Source organism: Enhydra lutris, unplaced genomic scaffold (assembly GCF_002288905.1).
Source record: "Enhydra lutris kenyoni isolate GAN:26980312 unplaced genomic scaffold, ASM228890v2 scaffoldscaffold92, whole genome shotgun sequence".
Lineage (NCBI taxonomy): Eukaryota > Metazoa > Chordata > Mammalia > Carnivora > Mustelidae > Enhydra > Enhydra lutris.
Window position 1 is genome coordinate 556,028 of NW_019154176.1, and position 21,424 is coordinate 577,451.

General features: G+C 56.5%; 1 protein-coding gene across 2 annotated transcripts; it reads right to left on the reverse strand.

Annotated features, from left to right (window-relative positions):
- Positions 1-83: 83 nt before the first annotated feature.
- Positions 84-15,148, reverse strand: LOC111162535 (adhesion G protein-coupled receptor E5). Of its 2 annotated transcripts, XM_022527023.1 has the most exons (20): positions 15,022-15,148; positions 11,785-11,835; positions 11,460-11,579; positions 10,779-10,934; positions 7,426-7,557; positions 6,718-6,864; positions 6,074-6,220; positions 5,940-5,986; positions 5,733-5,810; positions 4,650-4,827; positions 4,455-4,568; positions 4,000-4,229; positions 3,279-3,458; positions 2,078-2,278; positions 1,581-1,807; positions 1,412-1,478; positions 1,201-1,292; positions 941-1,109; positions 754-852; positions 84-669 (listed from the first exon to the last, which is right to left on the reverse strand). In XM_022527023.1, the coding sequence occupies exons 1-20, from the start codon at positions 15,062-15,064 to the stop codon at positions 640-642; spliced, it is 2,508 nt and encodes an 835-aa protein (XP_022382731.1). In that variant the 5' UTR covers positions 15,065-15,148; the 3' UTR covers positions 84-639. The 2 variants fall into 2 exon arrangements, with proteins under 2 accessions (XP_022382731.1, XP_022382732.1); XM_022527024.1 differs by lacking the exon at positions 7,426-7,557.
- Between the last annotated feature and the right edge of the window lie 6,276 nt (positions 15,149-21,424).

Here is a 21,424-nt window from a genome sequence, read left to right on the forward strand (position 1 = left end):
AGCTCCAGCCATCTCGCACAGCCAGCTTCGGTATCAGTGTGATATTTAATTTTTAAGTGTCAACATTGAAAGGTTTATACAGATTAAAAAAAAAAAAACAAACATACAATATCCACAACCTTCACAACAGTGAGAGCCTTCTGCCTCCAGGGGCAGATGGGCCTCTGTACCGTGAGCGTCAGGCACTGGGGCTAGGAGGGGCCCTGCCCTTCTCCCACCCCTGGCCTCAGTCTTAGCTTAAGGGACAGCTTGAGCCCCAGCACCTTGGCCTTTTGCTCTATGGCAAGGACAGATGAGAGGAAAGGCCAGGCCGGGCACAGAAGTCCTGTATGTCCGGGCCTTGTGTAGCGGGGAAGGGGGCTGTAGCCCTCGGCCAGCTTCTGCCCTCACGTTGGGTCCTGGCTGGGCTGGAGCAGAGAGGCAGCCAGAAGCAGGCCTGGCAGGTCCAATCCCACCTGGCTGGGTGTCCTGGGGTCAGTGCCAGATTATAGCTGCTGCCCCCCTGCTTTCTATCAAGCACGTGGCAGCCAAGGCAGGAGGGCAGAGGGAGCAGAGTGGTGAGGGAGGAGGGGACAGTCTTTGGCATGTGCAAAAGCTGCTGAGGCCACAGGAGCCACTGGCCTGGCCAGACCTGCGCTGTCACATACCGGACTCGGAGGGTTTGTGGGCCTGGTGAGAAAGGAGCACCATGAGAAGGGAGCCTGGTTTGGGTGCGCTCTAGCCCGGCACCCCGACCCCGGGCTCAGCCCTTACCTGGGTCTGATTGTGGCTGGTGCCAGTCGTGGATGTGGTGAACTCCGAGTACTTGTTCCCTGTGACCCTGCCGGCCCACCTTCTATACTCCTCCCTTACCTGTGGGGCCCAGGGTGCCAGGTTAGGGAAGGGGCAGGCCCCAGGACTGGGGGCCCCATGCACCCTGCCCATAGCGGCTGCAGCCCACCTTCTTGTTGAGCAGGCAGTGGAGCACGAAGAGGAAGAGGCCTTGCAGGCAGTTGAGGATGGTGAAGGTGTAGCTCAACAGCCAGCTCTGTGGGTTGAAGAGGAAGAAGCCAAAGCCCCAGGTGCAGCCCAGCACAAAGAGCTGAGCCATAGCCGTGATGGTCAGCACCCTGCAGGGAGCACAGGCTGTCAGCGGGGAAGGCCCCCCCCCCTCACACACCCTCCTCTCCCTGCCAGCCCCCTCCCGGCCCCAGCTCTCACCGGGCCTTCTTTAGTTTCTTCAGGTCTGGGTTGATCTCAGAAAACTTCTGTGTGAGCTTCCAGACAGTAGTCACGAAGATCACAGCATTGCACTGGCGGGCAGCACAGAATTTACATGAGGGGGAGCCCTTGGAACTGCAGGGAGGGAACAGGGCTCCTAGGGCTCCTTGTGGGGCCACGTGCCTCAGGCTGTGGAGGTGGGGGCACTTACCAGAACGATGAGGGTCACAGGTCCCACGAAACTCCAGAGGAAGCCACCTTCAGGGTTCAACCAGCAACTGGGTGAGAGGGGAGGGTGCTGTCAGAACCACGGAGGGGCAGGGCACTGTGGCCCGGACTGGGGTCCCTGCCCTCCCTCCCTACCACTGGCCTGCACTCACTAGTTGTTGCGGCCATAGCCGTCACTTTTGACGGCCGCGGAGACACCCACGATGAGCAGGGGCACCCCGTAGCCAATCAGGCAGAGCTGCCACTTGCTCAGGCCCTGTCCCTGGAACACCCGCACCACCAGGAAGTAGAGCTCTACTCCCTCGAGGCTCATGAAGCAGAAAGCGGCCAGGAAGAAGTAATGCAGCAGTCCCGCCACCAGGCGGCAGCGCAGCCCCACCTGCGGGGCGGAGGCGGGGCGACGTCAGTGCGGGCGGGGCCGGCTGGGTCCGCCCTCGCAGAACCCTCCCTCAGGTGGGCGGTGCCGCGGGGTGAGGGGCTGCGCGACGAGCGGGCGGCGGGCGCAGACCGCGCGCGATGGCCAAGCAGCGTGCCACCCGGGCTTGTGGTCCTCACCGAGCCCCGGGAGTGGGCGGAGCTCTCCCTGTCCCGGGCCTCGCTGAGACAGCGGTCTGGTGAGGGGGCGACCCTCCACCGCGTCGGACCTCACCTTTTGGATGCTTCCTTCCTTGTTCTCGATGCCCGCCAGGAAGATGGCGGAGCCCACAAAAAGGCAGATGCAGAGGTGCAGGTGCACGGTGGTGCGTGAGCCCTGGATGGGCCGCACCAGTAGGAAGGTGAGAATGCACAACAGCAGGCAGACTAGCGACACCGCCAGCCCCACCTTGGTGATCAAGGCCAACTTCGGGTCCTAGATGCAGGGTGGGGTGCGCGGGGCTCAGTCAGCGCCCTGAGGACTTCCTATCCTCATGGGCCCCACCACCGAGACCCATCTGGGGCCTGCCTTGCAGGTCTCTGATCAAGCTGCTCACCTAACCCCCGAATCCTCTGCCCTCAACACCTGAGCAAGCCTGCTGAGTGTCTCTCATCCTAAATATCACATCTCCTCCCCGCAACAACCATGGAGGAAGTAGGGGTCCCCCGTTCCTCCTGGTGGGTCTCCCCACTAAACACCCAGACTTCTGAGAAGGTCCCCAGGGAAGCTTCAAGGCCACATCCTTCTTTTCTAATACTGATGGTCCCATCTTTCTGATCTTCGTCTCCCTCATCTCAGATTTTACCCCTTCACCACCTGCCATATTGTTAACTCACTGAAACCCACCTTTTTGTCCTTCCTGGACCTTTGGCCTCAACCACAGCCTCCCCTACTCTGCCTGGCCCATTCCAATTAAACTTGTGGACCAGCTTGCCTATGGATCTCTGAGGCCACCAACAGAAAGTTGTGCTCGCTTAGGAGCGTTTAGTAATATTTTACAACTGAAAACAATTTGAAATGGACAGTCCGAAGGGGCTCCAGCCAGAGCAGGGTCTGCAGTGCCAGGCTATACCGTTCAGTTGCTGAACCATGGGGAGGTCTGTGGGGGGGTGTGGGTGCAGGGAAGGGGCTGGGGGCCATGAGGTGGGGCTTCCAGGCTGTGTGACAATATAGGGCCATTTGGGGCATATCATCAAGAACCAGCTGCCTTCAGGTCATGATCCCAGGTCGTGGGATGGAGCCCGGCATCGGGCTCCCTGCTCAGCCGGAGGCCTGCTTCTCCCTCTCCCACTCCCCCTGCTTGTGTTCCTTCCCTCGCTGTCTCTTTCTCCGTCAAAAAAAAAAAAAAAAAAAAAAAAAAAGAACCAGCTGCCTATATTAACGTAGGCCAGCCTGGCCAGCTGTGGGCTGTTGAGGGCGGCCCCTGGCTGCTCACCTCTATGTCATAGTGGGCCATGAGGATGGCAAAGCTGCTCAGGTGGTTGCACTGGCAGGTGGTGCTGCCATTCCTGGTGCCCAGAGTTCGGCAGCCTGTGGTGGCCCAGTGCCCGCTCCTGTTGTCACTCTTCCAGAATGCACAGATCAGCTCCTGCCGTGGCCCAGGTGTCTCCTCCTGCTATGGGCAGGTGGGAATGATTGGAAAGGTTAGTCTGGAGCCCATTCTTGGGTCCTGGGCTTGGGTTGAGCCCGAGGAGGGCTACTTTTCCTTTGATAAGTATTTACTGTGCAGCTACTTTGCTCTGTCCCCCGGCATGGCACACAATGAATGGGGAAACCACAAGTCCCTGCCCTTTTGGGGTTGGCATGCTAGTGCGGGAGACAGATATAAATAATAAATCTAACAAGTCAACTAGATAGCATGTTAGGAGGGAGTAGGTGCTATGGAAATAAGGAAACAGCATGGGGGAGGTGGGGCATAACTACAAATTGTAATTTTAAATAAGGAGATCAGGGAAGGCCTAAAGGAGGAGTTCCAAAGACTGGAACCAGGTAAAGGACTAAGTCAGGTGGGAGAAAACTGTCCCAAACAGAGGGTACAGCAAGTGCCAAAGCCCTGAGGCGTGTTTGAGGAAGGAGCAGAGTGGGGAAATGAAGGCTGCGTAGGAACTACTGTGACTTTGGTTAAGGGGTGAGCAGTAGGGCTGATTCCTCCCCACCTGAGGATTCACTCTGTGGGAGAAGGTGACAGGGGAGTCAAGTTTCTCTGTGTTCGTGTTGCTCAGAAAGACCAAGCTGACTGCCGACACGATCTCAGCCTGGGCACCGTGGACTGTACTTTGGTGGATCTTGCTCAGCTCAACTTTCTTCTCAGTCTCCAGCTTCAGGGAGGCATTGGCCAGCAAGTTCCGCATGTTCCAGCTGGAGAGGATGCCCATCACGGTGGGGCCTGGGGGTACACAGGCTGGCTACCTTCTCCTGCCTTCCCTCCTCCCATGCCCCATCCTGCCTCTTAAGACCTCTGATTCAGGCTCTCCAGCCCACCATGATGCCCCCAGGGGCCCTAGTGATAGCTCAATTTCCAGTTGTTAGATATTCAGAACCTCACCTCTAGCCACATCCCTGCTCTCCCACCCCTCTCCTGCGGGCATCCCCTTGGATTCCCTGCCGGTACCCGAATCCCTGGCTCCAGTCGCCACATCCCAGTTCAGCAGCATCCGTGCATGGCTCTGACCAATGGTGATGTTTCCATCCCCATCCCCATGCTCCTGGATCATCAGGGATAGCTCTGAGGAGAGAGGGGTAGTGACTGGGGGCTCTGGGTGTGGGATGGGGTCCCCGGCTGGGGCGGGGCAGGGCGAAATCTCACCTGTGTCTGAAGGGGAAACATAGGTGAAGGAGGCTCCTGGCATAGCCTTGGCCAGCATTCTCAGGACTGTTTCAAGGCCCAAGAGGTAGTCGGTGGCCATGCAGTGCCTCTCAGTCAGGGACAGGGTCTCCAGATCCCTGGGAGTCTCCAGCATCGTATCCATTAACTGGATGAGATCCTGGGAATGAGGGGTGACAGCTGGTGGGTTACTGTCCTGCAGGGGCTGCCCAAAGACCCTGATCTCACCAGCCCGCTCCACCAAGGGGCACACTGCAGAACCACCTGGGGTGCCCTGGGGGACAGTGGGCTGACAGCGGAGTCACTGAGATGGTGCAGTGGTCAGAAGACAAGGGAGGGAGTTGACTAGAGGCTTGTGTGCGTGGACTGCAACAGTGGTGCCTGACTTGTCCCAGGTGCGGGCTTCCTCCCAGGCTCTGGTCTAGGACTGCACTGCCCAGAAGAGTTGCCCACGAGCCACAGGTGTTCTCGAGCACCCGGAATGTGGTTCCACGTTACAGTGGTAATATTTTGAATCCACTGGATCAAATGCAGTCTTCACACTAATTTCACTCGTGTATTTTTACTTGTTTATTTTAAAGTAGCTACTGGAAAATTTAAAAGGACACAGGGCCTCACCCGTTTCCACCCGGCTTAGCACAGAAGCGAAAGCTTACATAGAATTCTCACCGCGTGCCAGGCTCTGCCCTTTCTTTGAACTTCACTTCTATTAGTTCACATGAAACCTTCAAACTGACTCTGTAGAGTAGGCACTATTTTCAGATGAGACTGAGGCCCAGAGAGGGGGAGTCGCTTGCCTCAGGTCACAGAGCAGAAGGTGGCAATGGGTGGGGGTAGGGTGGGAGGGATGGGGAGGATTTGAACCTTTGTGGTCTAACCTTGGAGGTGAAATTCCTAACTGCTCCATTTTTTGGCATCGTGTTCCGTGTGTGTGTGTACACGTTTTGGGGTGTGTATATGTGTCTGTATCTGTGTAACCTCTGCTTAGGCTGTCTCCACCCCCATGGAAGCATCCCTCAGCCACCCCCCATGCTGTCCAGGGGTCCCCTGAGCTCTTGCTCTTACCTTCGTGGTGTCCGGAGCCAAGGCTGGCTTGAAGGCTCTGCGCAGATGTTGGACTCTTTCAAAGAAGTGGGACATGCTCTGTGGGGAGGGGCCATGAGGGGGGTCAGAGAGCCTCACGTGTGGGTGGGGGAGCTTGGGGCAAGAGGGTGGATCGGGCAGACTGCGAGGAGGGATTTCTGCCTCCTGGTCCCTGCTGGGGCCACTCACCGGGGTCTTTTTTCCGGGGGGTGGGGTCCAGATGGGGAAGGACATCTCTGCAGGGGATAGAGCAGCAGTTCATTAGGCGTGAGAGTGTCTGTGTGTGTCAGGGGCGGGGTCTGGGGTCAGGTCAGACCAGGTACCTTCACAGGTGGTGTTGGGCTGCTTATTCTGGAATCCGGGTTTGAGCTCCCAGCCCCGCCGGCAGCGGCACTTGTACGAGCCCACAGTGTTGATGCAGATGGTGGACTCATGGCACATAGGCTGCTCGGAGCTGCACTCATCCACATCTGGGGACACAAAGTTCGGAGTCAGGACGCCTTTCCCCTGTGTCCTGCCCCCTCTTCCCTGTGTTAGTATCCCCCCCCTTGGCTGGAGGTGATATCACCTGCTGACCCCACATTCTAGTGATGCAGGGGTCATGGGGAGTGTGAGGAGCCTGACATGGGAGCCCACCAGGAAGGGTCGGGACAAAGCCCTGTGCAGGGAAACAGAGGCAGGCTGGATGGCTGAGAAGCCCTGTACAGATGTGCAGGTTGTGAATATAGAAATACCTTTGTCCCAGGTGGTGATTAGCTGCTGCCTGGGGTCTCCAAGGAGCCTGCTCCTGGGCACCCCAGCTCCTTCCCCAGAACCGCCCCCCCCCCCTGCAGATCCTTTCCCATCCAGACTCAAAAGAATTAATGCCTGGCACAGCAGGGCACCCAGGGTTCCTTCAGGTGCCTCTGAATATGGGATCAGATGTTCTGCGTGTGGGTCTCCAGGAAGGGGTGTCTGAGCTCTGTACCTTCACAGATGGTGTTGTTTGGACCATCAGGGGACCCAGGAATGGGCTTCCAACCAGGGCGGCAGCGGCACTTGTAGCCCCCAATGTTGTTGAGGCAGTGGGTGGAGCTGTGGCATGGGTTCTGCCCCGACGTGCATTCATTCACATCTGAGGACGAAGCCAGAGGGTCAGGGGTCCCTCCACTCACTGCACCCGTTCTCACTGCCTGGCACCGAGGACCCCACCATTATTGCCCTTGCTACCACCTAGTGACCTTCAACTTCAATGGACCTTACAATGGCTTCCCTGCAAGACAGGCATGGCAGGGACCATGGTCCTCAGTTTATAGACTGAAACCAGAAGGGAGAGCCTCATGGGGCCTGAACTTTCCAAGTTCTCTTGCCTACTCCCTCCCCAGCTCTGGCTCAGGTTCCCTTTCTGGAAACTGGAGGTGATAACTCCCTCTGCTCCCATGTGACAGAGGACAAGGGATGAGGCCAGGAAGTGTACACAGAGGCCGGGGGCTCCACAAGGGAACCCCAGGCCCAGAAGGCCCTGCGGCCTTCCTGCTCTGTGGTGGGAACTTCCTGGGAGGTGACTCCTTGGGCAGAGCAAACCCCTGGTGTTTCGGGAACCTGAGGATCTTCTCCCTCCTCCTGGGGCGGTGGGATCCGCCTTGGCCCCTCCCCAGCTCCAGCGCAGCCTCACAGTGTCTGCCAGGGCCTCTACCTGTGCACAGATTTGGGTCGCCCGGGTTGAGCTGCAAGCCGGGCGGGCACTCGCAGGTGTAGCTGCCCTGAGTGTTGGTGCAGATGCCCCGGCTTTTACAGATTCGGGGTTTCTGCTGACATTCGTCCACATCTGCAGGGGGAAGGAGAGGGTGATGGGTGCCTGCAGCTGTTTCCTCGGATAGAAGCATCTGGAAGCCTCTGCTCTCTCCTCCTCAGTGAGTGGGTGCCTTTTCTAATTCACATGGAGGCGTGCTATGGGCGAGCATGGTGCCCAGATGTTTTGTTTCCAGATGTAGCCAGAAGTGGTCCAAGTCCGCCCCGTCTGCCAGCTCTGGCTCCCTCCTCTCTGGGCGGCTCCCTCCTCTCTGGGCAGCTCCCAGCTGGGGCAGGGTCACGTAACCACCTGTGTCCCAGCCTGAGGACTTGGGTAAGTCCAGGGTGGGCCTTCCTAGGAACCGTGTACAGAGGAAATGCTGCAATCCCGACTGGGACCTGTCATGGTTCCCAGCGATGGCCTTTGTCCTAACTCCCCCAGGATGGCCACTCACTGGCTGAGTTCTCACTTGGAGTCCTGGTGACCCTCACAGGATGCTCCCATCCACGTTCACTCTGAGATTCCAGCTCCACGGAGATGGACAAGACCCACCCCGGAGCCAGGCACTCCAAGGACGAGGCTTTTGGGCAAGGCAGGGAAAGTAAGGATCGTGCCAGACAGGCCAGGGCCTGCCAGACAGGGGGCACCAGGCTGGGGTGGACTGTGTCACTGATGTCCAGTCAGGCAGCCTTGGGGCAGTGAAGATGCGTTTCTCTGATTCCTGGGAAGGCATCCCCTGGACTGGCAGGAAGTGGTGAGAACCTGCATCTGAGCAAGGCCAGCAGTAGGTGAGGGTGGTGGCCAGAGAGCGAGCAGGTGCTGGGGGTGAGAGGTTTCTGTCTTCTTGGCCCTTGGCCTCCCACCAGGATGCAGGGATGCAGACACTGGACTCCAATGACTAGGCTCCATCTTCTGTCCCTGAGGGGTCTGGTGCTCCTGGGAGACCTGGGTTGACCTCCTCAGGAGAGGGTCACACCTGGGGCAGTGGTCCTGGATGATGGCCTCTCTGGTCATCTGGTCCACACAGGAGCTTCTTGGTTCACCTGACTGTCCGAGTGTGTGTCGTATGTGTATGTGTGGGGCGGGGGGTGGGTGTCACCTGGTCCACCCCAGGCACAACATCCTCTGGGTCCTGGTCATCCAGGCTGAACCAAAGCTCCTGGGAAAGATTGGGACAGAGCCCAGCGCAGGGATACAGGCAGGCCGGATGGCTGAGAAGCCAGGGGCTGGGTGTCAGGAGGAGCCTTCTCCAGGTGGGATGCTGGCCTGCCATGCAGGTGGGCGAGAGGCTGTGTGCCTCCTGGCAAATCTCCATCCTCCCGCCTTTCCTGATGAGGTACCTGGGTCCATGGTGGCCAAGGGTCTGAGAGGGCTCCTGGTCTGGGTAGGCCCATGTGGGCTCCAGTGGGGGCAGGTCTCATCCAGGCAGTTACTGGTGGTGGTGAAGAAGACAGATACTGCGCCGGAACCCACCTCCTGCAAAGTGTCTTGAATACCACTTGCCTCTTGTTTCATGCAAATAAGATGCCCAGGATGTAGGGGGACAGTCTAGACATCCTAAAGTGACCCTCTGGGGAGAGTTCTGAGCCTTGGGATTCAGAGAGGTTCGGAACACCAGGCGGGTGCCCAGGACATCCTCTGATGCCTGGGGAAAGTGGAGCAAGGGGCCCACAGAGGGGCTTGGGTCTCCTGCCAGCAGCAGATCCCATGGCCACAACACGGCTACATATGTCCTCAGCTGCAGCAAAGGCTGAGTCCGTGGCAGAGCTCCGTCTTCAGGCAGCAGGCCCTGGGCCAAGCCAGCAGACTGTTCTCTCACTGTCGCCTAGCTTGAGGTCCACAGTGGTCCTTCTCCCGTCTCTTGTTCGTCCGTGTCCCTGCCTACCCACCTGACAGAGTCCCCTTCTCTCAGCCCTGGCCTGTTCTAATACAGCAATGCAGCCTCTCTGTAACCACAGCCCCCATTTGTGCTGGGGGCTCACAACAGTTGGTGGGCGGCACCCCCCGTCCAGGCATACTGAGTGGGGTCTGTGATTGCCATGTACAGTTGTGCAGGTTGTTCAGTGCACAAAAGTGTCAGGCCCAGGAGGCAAGTGGGAGTTGAAACCCAGTCCACTCTCCATTCCCCAAACATGCTGTGTTCACCTGGAGATAATGGACCTTTTTCCATTTCATGTAAAGGCTCTGTCCTCTGGCCAGGCCACATTCACCCAGAGGCCCCTAGGGACCAGCAGTGCCGTGGACAGAGCCTTCCCCCTGGGCTCCACAAAGTGCAGGTCCTCCCTTCCCCCCCACCAGTGAGGCTCTGCAGCCCTCTGTCTGCATGCAGGTCTGGATGGGGCTAGGGAACAGGCTGTGGGCTCTTTTCTCCACAGCAGGGTAGGCCTATGGACCCACCCCAGAGTCCTTTGGACCCTCAGGTGCACCTCGTTCTCACCTCTCACTCCTGCTCGCCTCTTCTGCTCTCTCTTTCTCTATTCTGCACTAACCCCCTCTCTCTGGGCGAGTGGTCGCCCCTGCCCACCCACTGCTGGCCCTCTCTGCCCCCTGTGGATACGCAAAGCCCCTTCCCCCTGCCTGCTGTTCTCCCTGGAAAGGGGGCAAAGCCTGGTGATGCGTGGAGGCCAGGATTCTCCTGGGCCCGAACCATGGCATCACTGGGCAAGACCACGGCAAGAGATGTGACTATGGTGTGGGGTGAACAGGAGCAGCTGCTCTCCATGCCCACCCTGGGGTGGGCCTCAGGGGTGCCCATCCTGGAGGGGGTACATTAGATCATACTGAGGGTCATTCAAAATCTGACAGCCACGATTCTGTGCTTTGCTGCCTCTTTCTTCCCAGCAGTTCTGTGAGGTAAGCGCCATCGTCAGATGGGTAAACTGAGGCACAGAGAGGCACACAGTTAACAAAAGGCAAAGCTACTTTTCTTTTTATCTGTAAAAAATAGGGCTCTTTTTAAAACAAAACAAAACACAAAATCACAATAATATTATCACATCTTGTACATTAACAGTGATTTCTGAGTAAATGTCCTGGCCAGTGTCTCAGATGCACTGCTATCAAGTAGCAAAGCAGGGATTTTTGCCCTTGGCCTTCACACTGCCCTGCCTCTCTGTGCTGGCGGCTCAGGCACAGGCATGCAGACATGGGTGCTGCACCCTCTCGCCTGGGCCCTGCCCCTGGGGATGATTCAGGAATGGCTCTGGTGACCCCCAACCTCATGGACAGGGAGATGGAAGATGTGGGGCAGTTCTTACCTTGACACGTGTTCTCACTCTCATTTTTGAACATTCTTGCCCCAGAAGCAAGCTCATATCCTGGAATGCATGTGCAGTAGTAGCTCCCCTCTGTGTTCTGGCAATCTGCAAATTTTCCACAGGACACTGCCGAGAGTGGTCCGCACTCATTAATGTCTGGAACACAATGGGGCAAAGGGTCACCTCCCAAAGACATGAGTTCCTTCAGGAAGAGATCCCTATCCATCACCTGACTCCCCAGCATGGGGGCTGATGCTTAATCAGTGTCTTTTGGGAAAAGATTAGATTCTCAAGGTATGCTGCAGAGGCTGGGCTGCAGCTGGAGCAAGACATTCCTGAAGCTCACTCAGCTCTCTTCTCTGTCCTCTGGCTGGCATCCTGGATTTGAGTTTGTTCAGTAGGGAGTGCAGAGATGGGGGTGGGGCGTGGGTGACAACTCTGCATCTTCCTCCCCCATCCTGGAAGGGCAAAGTGAAACCAGACTCCAGAGCTCCTCTCTCTCCAAGAAGCCATGTTTATTTACTTATTTTCCACCTTTCTATCTTGTCCTTTCTATTTCTCTGCCCTTGATGACAATCCCAAGACCAAAGGCCGAGAACCCAACCACCACTCACATCCCTCACAGGCACTGGGCTATGCCCCACCGTCTCTGCGCCCCTCCACCACCCCAAGCCCCTGTACCATCACAGCTCTCCAAGAGGCTGGTGAAGATCACCCCGGAAGAAGAACTGAATCCCGGGGAACAACGACAGGCGGTGGCATTGACACACGTGGAATTCAGAGGGCACCAGCGAGCACAGTCTGTGGGGAAGGTTACCAGTGTCAGAAGGTGAGGTCTGAGCCAGGTGCTCAGGAGGAGGGCAGGACCATCTCCAAAGGAGGGGTTGCTGGGAGGGGCAGTCCTGGTCTCCCCCTGTAGCAGGCGTCCTTCCTGCCTTGGCTGTGGGGGTCCAGGGACCGTCCCCCAGGCTCTGGCTGTGGACTACTTTGCTCCCAGCAGACTCACCACTGGTTTTCTGGGACCCAGCTTCCAACAGAATCAGGAAGATACCCAGCACTGGAAGAGAGAGAGAGGGTGTGTGTTGGGGAGTGCCCAGAGCAGGGAAGGATTGATGGAGAACTGAGGCTGACACATCTGAGGGAAGAGGGCTGCTGAGACCTCCCAGACTGGGGCTCTGTCCGTCACTAATGAGAGAGCGAGCAACCCTCCCTGGACACCCGCGCTCACAGCCAGAATGTCTGCCACCATCGCCTGGGGATGGGTTTCAGACGGAGGGTGAGGAAGGGGCCCAAGCCCGATGGGGGTCTTGGCTCCTGCTGAACTGTGACAACAGTTGAGTAAACAGATGGGAGATGGGTGGCCCTGGTTCAAATCCCAGACCTTAGCCAGGTGATCTCACTTCCCAGTGTCTCAGTTTTCCCATCCGTTGAATGGGAATGATGACGGACCACCCTTCCTCACGGTGTGTGAGATCTAAGCATGTGAATGCTGCCTGGTATGTCCAAGTGTTTATATCATTGTTGCTTTACATGAAGGCGAAGGGGTTGGAGCAAGTGCTCTCTCAGATGCCCAGGAATCTAAGGTGCTCCGGCCCCCTGAACCCTGGCTTGGGGACACAGGTGCGCACATACCACACCCACGACATCTGTCAGCCCAACCAACTGGCTTGAGACGCAGTGGTGACAGTTCACCCCCCGGCTCCCCGCACACAGGAAGACACTGTGGGCTCACACTGGGGTGGGGGTGCTCTTCTCCTGCTGTCCTTGTTGCTCAGGGGCACCCTACACCTCAGGCATGTGTTTGGGGGTCCTCCTCAAGTCAGCAGGGGCTCTAGGGACAGGAAGCTCCTTGTTCACCAGTGAAAGAGGCTCAGGGATAGTGATGGAGAGAAAATAAGGAGAGGGAGAGAGAGGAACAGAGAGAGAGAGAAGGAGCCAGAGACATAGAGAGAGGAGAAAGCGGAGGGAGGGAGCAGAGAGGTGTGTGGGAGAGAAACAGACAGAAGTTAAGGCAGTGCTAGACATGGACAGAGAAGTAGGGCACTCATGGAAAGACAGAGCAAGATGGCAGAGATTGGACAAAGAGATTTAGAGATAGAGAGATCGAGAGCAAGATGGGAGACAGAGACACAATTAGAAGGAGGGGGGTGAATGGGAACAGGGAGGGAGGGAGGAGGGTGCCTCAGCAGCAGGTGAGGGCATGGGAAGGGCTCGGGGAAGTGTCCAGTCTCTGCCAATCTGGGAAGGCTGGCGAAGCTATGGACACCCCACTTATCCGGGGAGACCCAAAGCAGGGTGGTGGGTGGAAGGATGGGGGCCGGGAGGGAGGGCAGGAGGGCATGAGTCACTTCCTGGGCCAAGGGGAAGGGATGACTCACACTCTATTGCCCCTGGATGGGGCTCCCAGGGGAATTCTGGGCTTGGCTATTGTGAGCACAGCTTGAGGGCCTATGGAGGATAGAGACTTGAGGGTATCCCAAACATTTAGTTCCTGTGTCTAAATTGGATACCGCTCAGGCCAGTGGGGGTCCAGAGATCCCCCTCCCACACGTCCTCCCAGCCAAGGTAAACTGAGGCTGGAATGCCCTTCCCTTCCCTTCCCTTGAATGAGGATCCCTTTCTTCCTCCTCTCTGGCCACAGGGCTTGACTCGTCCCTCAGCCGAGACCCACTTCCTCTTTGTGGGACAGACCACAAAAGGACCTTCTCTGGCAGGGTGGGATCTGGACTGATGTGTCCCCAGCTCCCACAACCCCAAATAGCAACCGTCATGCTCAGAACCGCCCTAGGAGGCAGGGGCTCTCGTCATGTCCACTCTACAGATGGACAAACTGAGGCTTGGAGCCCAGAAAAAGCTCAGAAGAGTCTGGTGAGAAAAGGGGCACTGAGGAAAGCGGAATGGAGTTCAAGTTCCCCAGACCCTGGTGTTTGGGGGGATTCTTTTGTACCCTATCCTCTCCACTGGGGCTGGGCTGGGATCTCCTCCCCGCCACCCCCCCTCCAACCAAGGCTGCCGGGCCAGGCCTTCTCCATCTGGGGCCCTGGAAGTCACCCAAACAGGAGCTGGGAGAGGAGCTGCTGGTCATCCTCTCCCAGTCGCATCTGGTTTGCATTGCCTGTGGAGCCCTGAGCAATGGATTCTTGCTTAGGGACCCTGGGGGGAGGAGGAGGGGGCGGGGCAGTCACCCTCCTCTTGCTCCTCCTGCTAAGGGTCCCCTAGCCCAGACCCCAGACCCACCAGTGTCCTGCCCAGAAGGCAATAAGACAAATTAAGATAAAAAATAAAATACCGTTTCCTCAATTCTTACTGTGAACCAGGAATAGTTTGTGTCGAACTCACTCAACAACCCTATAAAGTGGAGACAAGGTTCCCCCCATTTTACTGATGTGGAAAGTGAGTTCAGGGGCTCCATGACTTGGCTCCAGAGACACACGGCCCTCCATGAGTTGTGTCCCACTTAGACTCCTGCCCTTGCTCCCAAGGAAAGCCAGGGTGGAGCTTGTGGGTGGGGCTCTGCTCACGCTTGGCACCCTGGGCCACCACAGGGAAGCTCTGGTTGTGGCACCCCAAATGTCATTTCTCCACTCTCTTTGTTGCCTGGTTGCTCAGGCAACAAGCTGTCCTGATAACCATAACCGTTAGAGACACCCTGGGTGGGGCGGGAAGGGAGGAGGGGTGGGGTGGGGGGAAGTCGCGGTAAAAAATCAAGTTCAAACCCACAGCGGGCAAAGTTCTTTCAACTCATGGCGGAGTCCTGGATGGGTCTGGGGGAGGAAGTGTGGGGTTCTCTGGGGCTGCCCCTGTCACTGAGACAATGGGGGACATGTTGGGAGTAGCCCCCACCCCCATGAAGCGGTCCTGTCTCCTAGCTCCTCAGCATCCCCCATGCCCTATGTTAAAAGCAGTTCCCTACAGGGTCCCAGCCTCCTCTCCTTCCCCCATGCCTCAGCTTCCCCTCTTAGGGGGGAAGCTCCCAAAGTGTTTCTGGGACAGAGCCCAGAGATATGAGTGGGCATGGGGGCTCCTAGAGCACATTGGGGGTTTCTGCCCAGGCTGGGGGTGCCCCAGCTCTGCCAGCCCTTCTCTCCATGTGCCCGCCTGGCCATGTGGCTTCCTCCCCTGCGGGAACCCAGAGCCGCCAGCCAACCTTCCATTTCTCCACGGGGCAGGGAGTGCCAAAGCGCCCAGCAGGGGTGCTTTCGTAGCCCCCTTGTCCCTCCCAGCAGGGTCCCCAAATCCTCACCTTGAAGGAGGAAAAGGAAGCTGCAGCGGCGGGGGCCTCCCATGGTCTGAACTGCCGGCTGGGGAGGCAGAGCATAGGCAGGGCTGTCCAGTCTCCCCAGGCTGGGCAGCTGCGTGGTGTCCCGAGGCTGGCTGGCTGGGACTTTATGAAGTGGGGGGGGGGGGGGAGGACAGAAGCTGGCCCAGGACCCTCCCCGGAACTGGCGGGGCAACTGGAAGCCAACAGGAAAAGTGCAGTAAACACAGACCCAGAGGCGTTGCACGGGCTCATACACATAGACACACACACACACACACACACACACACACACACTCATGTGGGAACAACCTGCTCTGCTCGCAAATCCTCTGCCTCCCGTTCTGCCATGTGAGCGACTGACAAACTCTGGCCCCCATGAGCCTGGGCTGGCTAGAGCCCAGCGGAAAGTGGGGCTGTGCAGGCAAGGGCGGGGTGGCAGTTGTGCCCGGGGCGCCGCCTGGCTCTTCTTGCAGGGGTGTTCAGGTTGGGGAGGCTATATCGGAAACGGCTTGGGGCTCACGTGTTGGGGGCAACCTGTGGTCCCTGCCTTGGCATCGCTGCCTGAGTCTTCAGGGCCGGCCTCTGAGCCAACTTCAACCCCCATCCCTGGTTTCCAGGTGAGGAAACTGAGGTCCAGAGACAGAGTCCAAATGGGAGTGAGGGGGGTAGCTTGAAGGGGCCCCTCACGGGGGCCAGGTGGGCAGCAAGAGGAGAAACTGGGGGGCCATGGGCCGCCATGCTTCTGGCGCTGGCCTTTCTGGGCCAACCTGCCCCTGTGTGGGAAACCTAACATCGCAGGGGCTCCTGGGCAGCAACAGAGAATCACGTGATGATGATGAAGTTCTACAACCTAGGTGAGGTTCGGTGGGCTGAGGTCCGGAGCCGATGACCAAGAAAGAATTCTTGGGACATCTTTGGTGCAAAATGGTGGTTTATTAAAGCACGGGGACAGGACCCGTGGGCAGGAAGAGCTGCTGCCCCGGGTTGTGAGGGATGGCAGGCTATGTACCCTGCGGTTGGGGGAAGGTGAAGGAAAGGGAGGCTTCAACGGAGCTTTCATATGCTAAAGAGGGCTTACAAGGTGCCGGGATGCCGGAGGTCTCACGGCTTGATCAATGTTGTCTTTTGGCAAGCTGTTAACATCAAGATAGTTGGGAGATTCCTGTCTTGCAGGATTGTGATCTCTGCAAGTTAACTATTTGTTTCTCGTTTATGGCAGTAAGGGGTGCCTGAGGTAGTATGTGTGACTACTGAGGGGAGCAGGTGGAGAGGGGTGCAAGGTGCCAGCTTTTGCTTTGTCCTCAGTCAGCCTCCTGCTCCTTCATCAATGAGAGAGTTGTTTCCTTTTCTAATAAATCACATGACTGGCTTGTCTCCTGAGCCATCAAATAATGTTTTAAAAAGACACTATTATTTATAAAACACTTAATTGGAGCCAGGCGTGATTCTCCTAGAATTATCTATGCATCTATCTTAACCCATTGACTCTGCCAAACTTGAGGAAGGTGGGGCTATGATTCCCATTTTACAGAGGGGGAGGTCAAGGCACAGGTAACAAGTGGCTGAACAGGGACCCAGTCCTCCAGTCCCTGCCCACAGCTCAAGGTCCAGAAGAAAGTCTCTACGGGGAGGTGCTAATGTGTCTTTTAACACCTTTGGGGCCCTGGGGCTGAACTGTGGTGGTATCCAGCCTGAACCCAAGTATCATTTGTTTTTCCATTTACCAACTCCTCGGGCAAAGAGAGGGTTTTGCAACTAGGATGTCAATATAAAGTTTGCTTTATATATTTTTTTAATTTTTTTAATTTTTAAAAAAGATTTTACTTATTTATTTGACAGACAGAGATCACAAGTAGGCAGAGAGAGAGGGGAAGCAGGACCTGAGCCGGAGGCAGAGGTTTAGCCCACTGAGGGCGCCCCTAAAGTTTCCTTTAAATGAATGGTTTCAGGGCCGCAGAAGTGTAGAAAATTAAAGAAAATATTAAGTACATGATAGGTCAAAGGAGAAAGATTGCTGGTCATGGAAAAAAAGGGTCATGAATGGATGGAGCCTGGCCACTGCCAGAATTAACCCCTTCCTGCCCTTTCCCTCCCATCCCCATCCCTTTGTTCTGGGTGGCACATGGGAAGGGTTTTGCTGGAGACTCAAGGGGTTTGGGCAGGGGGGCAGGAGGACCCAGGAGGATGCTGGGAGGTGGGGCAGCCAGATCAGGTCTGGAGCGGATTTTTGAATTTTTTTTTCCAGAATCTGGAAACCTCAGGGCTGGACATCCCCTTCCCACAGGACTGCAGGTCAGACAGTGGGTACCTGGAGAAGCTGGGGCTTGGGGGGTCCAGCTTGGGGGAGGTAGGAGGAGCCGTCCTGGGTATTGTCCCCACACCTATCCTCGCCCTTGGTGACCATCTATTCTTTGGCTTTTTCTTTCCTGGTGTGTGTCTTGGGTCCTTGGAGCAGGTCTGAATTCCCTGGGACTGTTTTCCTGTCTGGTGAATGGGATTAAAATGCCTGCCCACTGGCCTCACAAGTCAGGGTGAGGAAGGAACAGGGTAACAGGAGGAAAGGCTTGGAGATGTTAGGTCCAAGATTGAGGGAGGCACAAAGAAAGATAACCTTAGCATCACCACCACAATCTGGCCTGTCAGCAAGTCCTGGGGCCCTACCCTCAGAAAACCCAGAAACTCCCCACCTCTCCTTCTCATTGGCCCCCCACCCTGGTCTAGGGCTGTCATCTCCAGCCTTGGTGTTCTGGCTCCTGCCCCCACACTCTGTTCCCCTCACAGTGACCCTGAGGGCACCTGCGAACACCTGAGTCAGGTCACACCCCTCCTCAGCTCAAGAGCCCTCCAGGCTCCCAGCTCACAGGTAAAACCCCCAGTCCTCCCACAGCACATAAGACCCTGTGTGTTCTGCCCTGTCACCTCTGTGTCCTCACCTCCTCCTGCTCTTTCCGGGCTCACTTGGCTGCCACTTTCCTTGTGGAAAACACCAGGCACAATCTGACCTCAGGGCTTTTGCACAAGCTGTTGCCTCTGCCTGGAACATTCTTACCCAGATAACCATCTGGTTCCCTCCGTCCTCCCCTTCATGTTTTGGTTCAATTTCCTGACCCACCCCTCAAGTCCACATATAATCTCCTCCCATCCTCAGCACCCCAGCTACTCCCAATGTTCTCGATTCTCTGTATTCTCACCGCTTCCCATCATGGACTATACCTACTTACCTCGCTTACTATCTGCCCACACCCCCGCCAGACTGTCAGTTCCGGGGGCAGGACTCCGGTCCATTCGCATCTCTGCAGTCCCTGGCACAGAGCCTGCACCCAGTAAGGCTCCATACTTAGTACCCACCCCCCCAACACACCCCTGTCGCTGTCCCCTGCTGAAGGAAACCCCCTTCAGGCTTCCTGATCTGGCCCTTGCTGGGGTGTCACACTGTTCCTTCTCCTTCCCTCTGTCCTTAAGTTCCAGCCCCCACTGACCTATTTGGCAGTGCCACCCCCACCTCCCCAGACAATCTTGTGACCTCTGTTCCACAGCAGGGAGGCAGGGACATGATGGGTCCCTATGTGTCCAAGGGAAAACTGGCACCTGGAGTGCTGGGCCACTGGCAGGAGGCTCCTCACCTAGGAAGTGGCTGAGCCAGGATTATTCAACCAATACTACTACTACTACTAATAATAATACTATTTATACTGTATTCTATTCTATGTTTTGATGATTGTAGCTACAGCAGTAACAAATCATCCTGGTGGAAGGCAGTGCTCATCCAGCACCTACTCACCAGGCCCCCTTCTAAGCACTTTACAGGGGTTGAGCTGCCTGATCTTAGAAGGCAGGTGCCGCGATTTCCATTCGCAGGGCTGGCTAACGGAGGCACAGCACCATGATGGGACTTGGAGTCACAGGTCATGCCCATCTCAGATCAGAGGTCCCCAGCAAGCCCCATCTCTTCCCCTCTGGGACCATAGGGTCTTGGGCAGGTGATGTCCCTGGGCCTCAGTTTCCTCATCTGTGAAATGGCTGGCACCTTGCCAAGCACAGGTGAGGGTCATAAAAGAGAGCACAAATTGCAAGGGTGTAACTAGGAGGGGACACTCAGTGAACAGCAGCTGTAGCTCTTAGGGTATGCCCCTTCTCTTTGCTGCGGTGGGGAGGGAGACAAGGGGACCCCAGGGTCCTGCCTCCCAGCCTCTTGTGCTGCCTACCTATGCCCAGCACCCACGCTAGCCCATGCTGAAGTGGGGGGTCAGATGGGGTCTCTGGCTGGAGGGGGACTAACAGGAAGCCCCCTGCCTGGGAGACAATGGCAGAGGAAGGGGCCGGGCCAGCCCCCACACGGATGAGCCCAGCTGCGGCTCCAGGAGGGCGGCACAGCTATTGTGAGTCCAGACAGCTGTCCCTGAGCCAGGAAGCCCCAGGAAGCCAGGGAAGAAAGTGGGAGGTCCCTGGCTGACCCTGACCCCCAACCCAGGCCAGGCCTGACAATGGACCCTTTGTCTCCTCCTGCAGGCTGGACACCTGGATTCCACCCCACCCCCCAGGCTGGGCCCCCAGGGTCCCCCTAAGGAGACCAGGTGCCCAGCTGGCACACTCCTAACCCCCGCCACCCACACTGCCCAGCCCAGCCTGGGGAGTTAGCAGGCGGTGCTGAGCTGCCGTATTTATAGTTCCCTGGCACTGCTGAGCAAACTTCTAAATATAGTCGCCGAGCTATTTGGGGCCTCGGCCCAGGGCGGAGTGGGAGTTGAGGGCACCGCACGTGTGCTTCCTTGGCCTGGGCCCTCAAGAGGGCTTGGGCCTGTCTCCCGGGGCTGAGGCTGTGGAGGGGGGCCCTGGGGGGGCAGTTTGTCTGTCTGAAGGGGGGTACACAGAGAGAGGCGCAGCGGAGTTGCTCAGAGCCACAGCACAGGGAAACTGCTCGAGAGAGGTGCAGGCGCGTTCCAGGCCCAGGAGGAGGACACACATTTGTGCCTGGTGCCCCCAAAGTCCCATTCCTCCACTTCTTTCACGCCAAGAGCTACCGGGGTAGGGAAAGTGGACCGAGGTGTCACCACAATGTTCTCAGCTTCTAGGAAATAAAGGCCCCCAGGAAGTTGCAGGGACAGCCTTGAACCCCAAACAAACCCCAGCTCCTAGCAACCCACTTCCCCTTCCCCATCAGGGCTGACCTCACTGGTGGCCCGTGTGGGGGGTGGTGACAAGGCGGGGGGGTTGGGGTGGGGCTATAAATAGCCAGTTTATAAGCAGCTGCTGAGCCAGCTGGGGCAGAGGGTGGCTCTGGAGCCCAGAGGGCTTCTCACGGACAGCGGGACCCCAGAGTGTCACCCCCCCCAGCAGTTGCCAAGATTTAGGGAAGTAAGGGGGTCGCAAGGGACAAGTTGCTTAAAACCAGCAACGTCAACGATTCTTTAAAGTAGCGCCCTAAAAAATAAAGATAAAAATAAAAATAAAAATAAAAAAATAAAGCACCACTTTAACTCGATGGTCACTGAGACTTGAAGGAAAGCTTAGCGCTTCCTCAGCTATGGGCTCACGGGATTGGAATATCATACAGTCAGAGAAAAAGAATGCCAGGGGTGTGCCCCCAGATGGGCTGGCTCTTGGCAACATGCTCCTTTCTTAATTTAAAAAACAGAGGGTGGGGCGCCTGGGTGGCTCAGTGGGTTGAGCCTCTGCCTTTGGCTCAGGTCACGATCTCAGGGGCCTGGGATCGAGCCCCGCATCAGGCTCTCTGTTCATTGGGGAGCGTTCTTCCCTCTCTCTCTCTGCCTGCCTCTGCCTACTTGTGATCTCCGTCTGTCAAATAAATAAATAAAGTCTTTAAAAAAAAAAAAAAACAAACATGCTCATGCTCAAAAAAAAAAAAAAAAACAAAACAAAACAGAGGGGCGCCTGGCTGACTCAGTTGATGGAGCATACAACTCTTGATCTTGGGGTTGTGGGTTTGAGCCCACATTAGGTGTAGAGATTGCTTAAAAAATAAAATCTTTTTTCTTTCTTTCTTTCTTTCTTTTTTTTTTTTAAGTAGGCTTCACACCCAGCTTGGAGCCCAACACAGGGCTTGAACTCATGACCCTGGGATCAAGCCCAGAGCTGAGATCAAGAGTCCAACACTTAACTGACTGAGCCACCAAGGTGCCCCTAAAAATAAAATCTTTAAAAGAAAGAATGAAGTGCAAAAATCTTCATTTATTTGACAGGGGTCATGGTAGAAATTTTTTTTCTTTTGGCTCTCCTCAGGCATAATTGACAAAATAGTGATAGGCTTAGAGCATATGACATGATGATTTGATTGTAGTAGAATCCTGAGGAAAAAAGAAGTGCCAAAAGCCCCACACAAAAGCCACCCTCATTCTAAAGCTCACACACAGAGAAAATGAAACAA

Bases quoted from the DNA above. Each gene is read 5' to 3' on its own strand.
- LOC111162535 (XM_022527023.1), bottom strand. From the start codon at position 15,064: ATGGGAGGCCCCCGCCGCTGCAGCTTCCTTTTCCTCCTTCAAG. The intron at 4,569-4,649 runs GTGAGATTTCGC...CTCTCTCCTCAG, and splicing joins TGTTTCCCCTTCAGACACAG to AGCTATCCCTGATGATCCAG. The intron at 1,479-1,580 runs GTGAGTGCAGGC...CCTCTCACCCAG, and splicing joins GGCTATGGCCGCAACAACTA to TTGCTGGTTGAACCCTGAAG.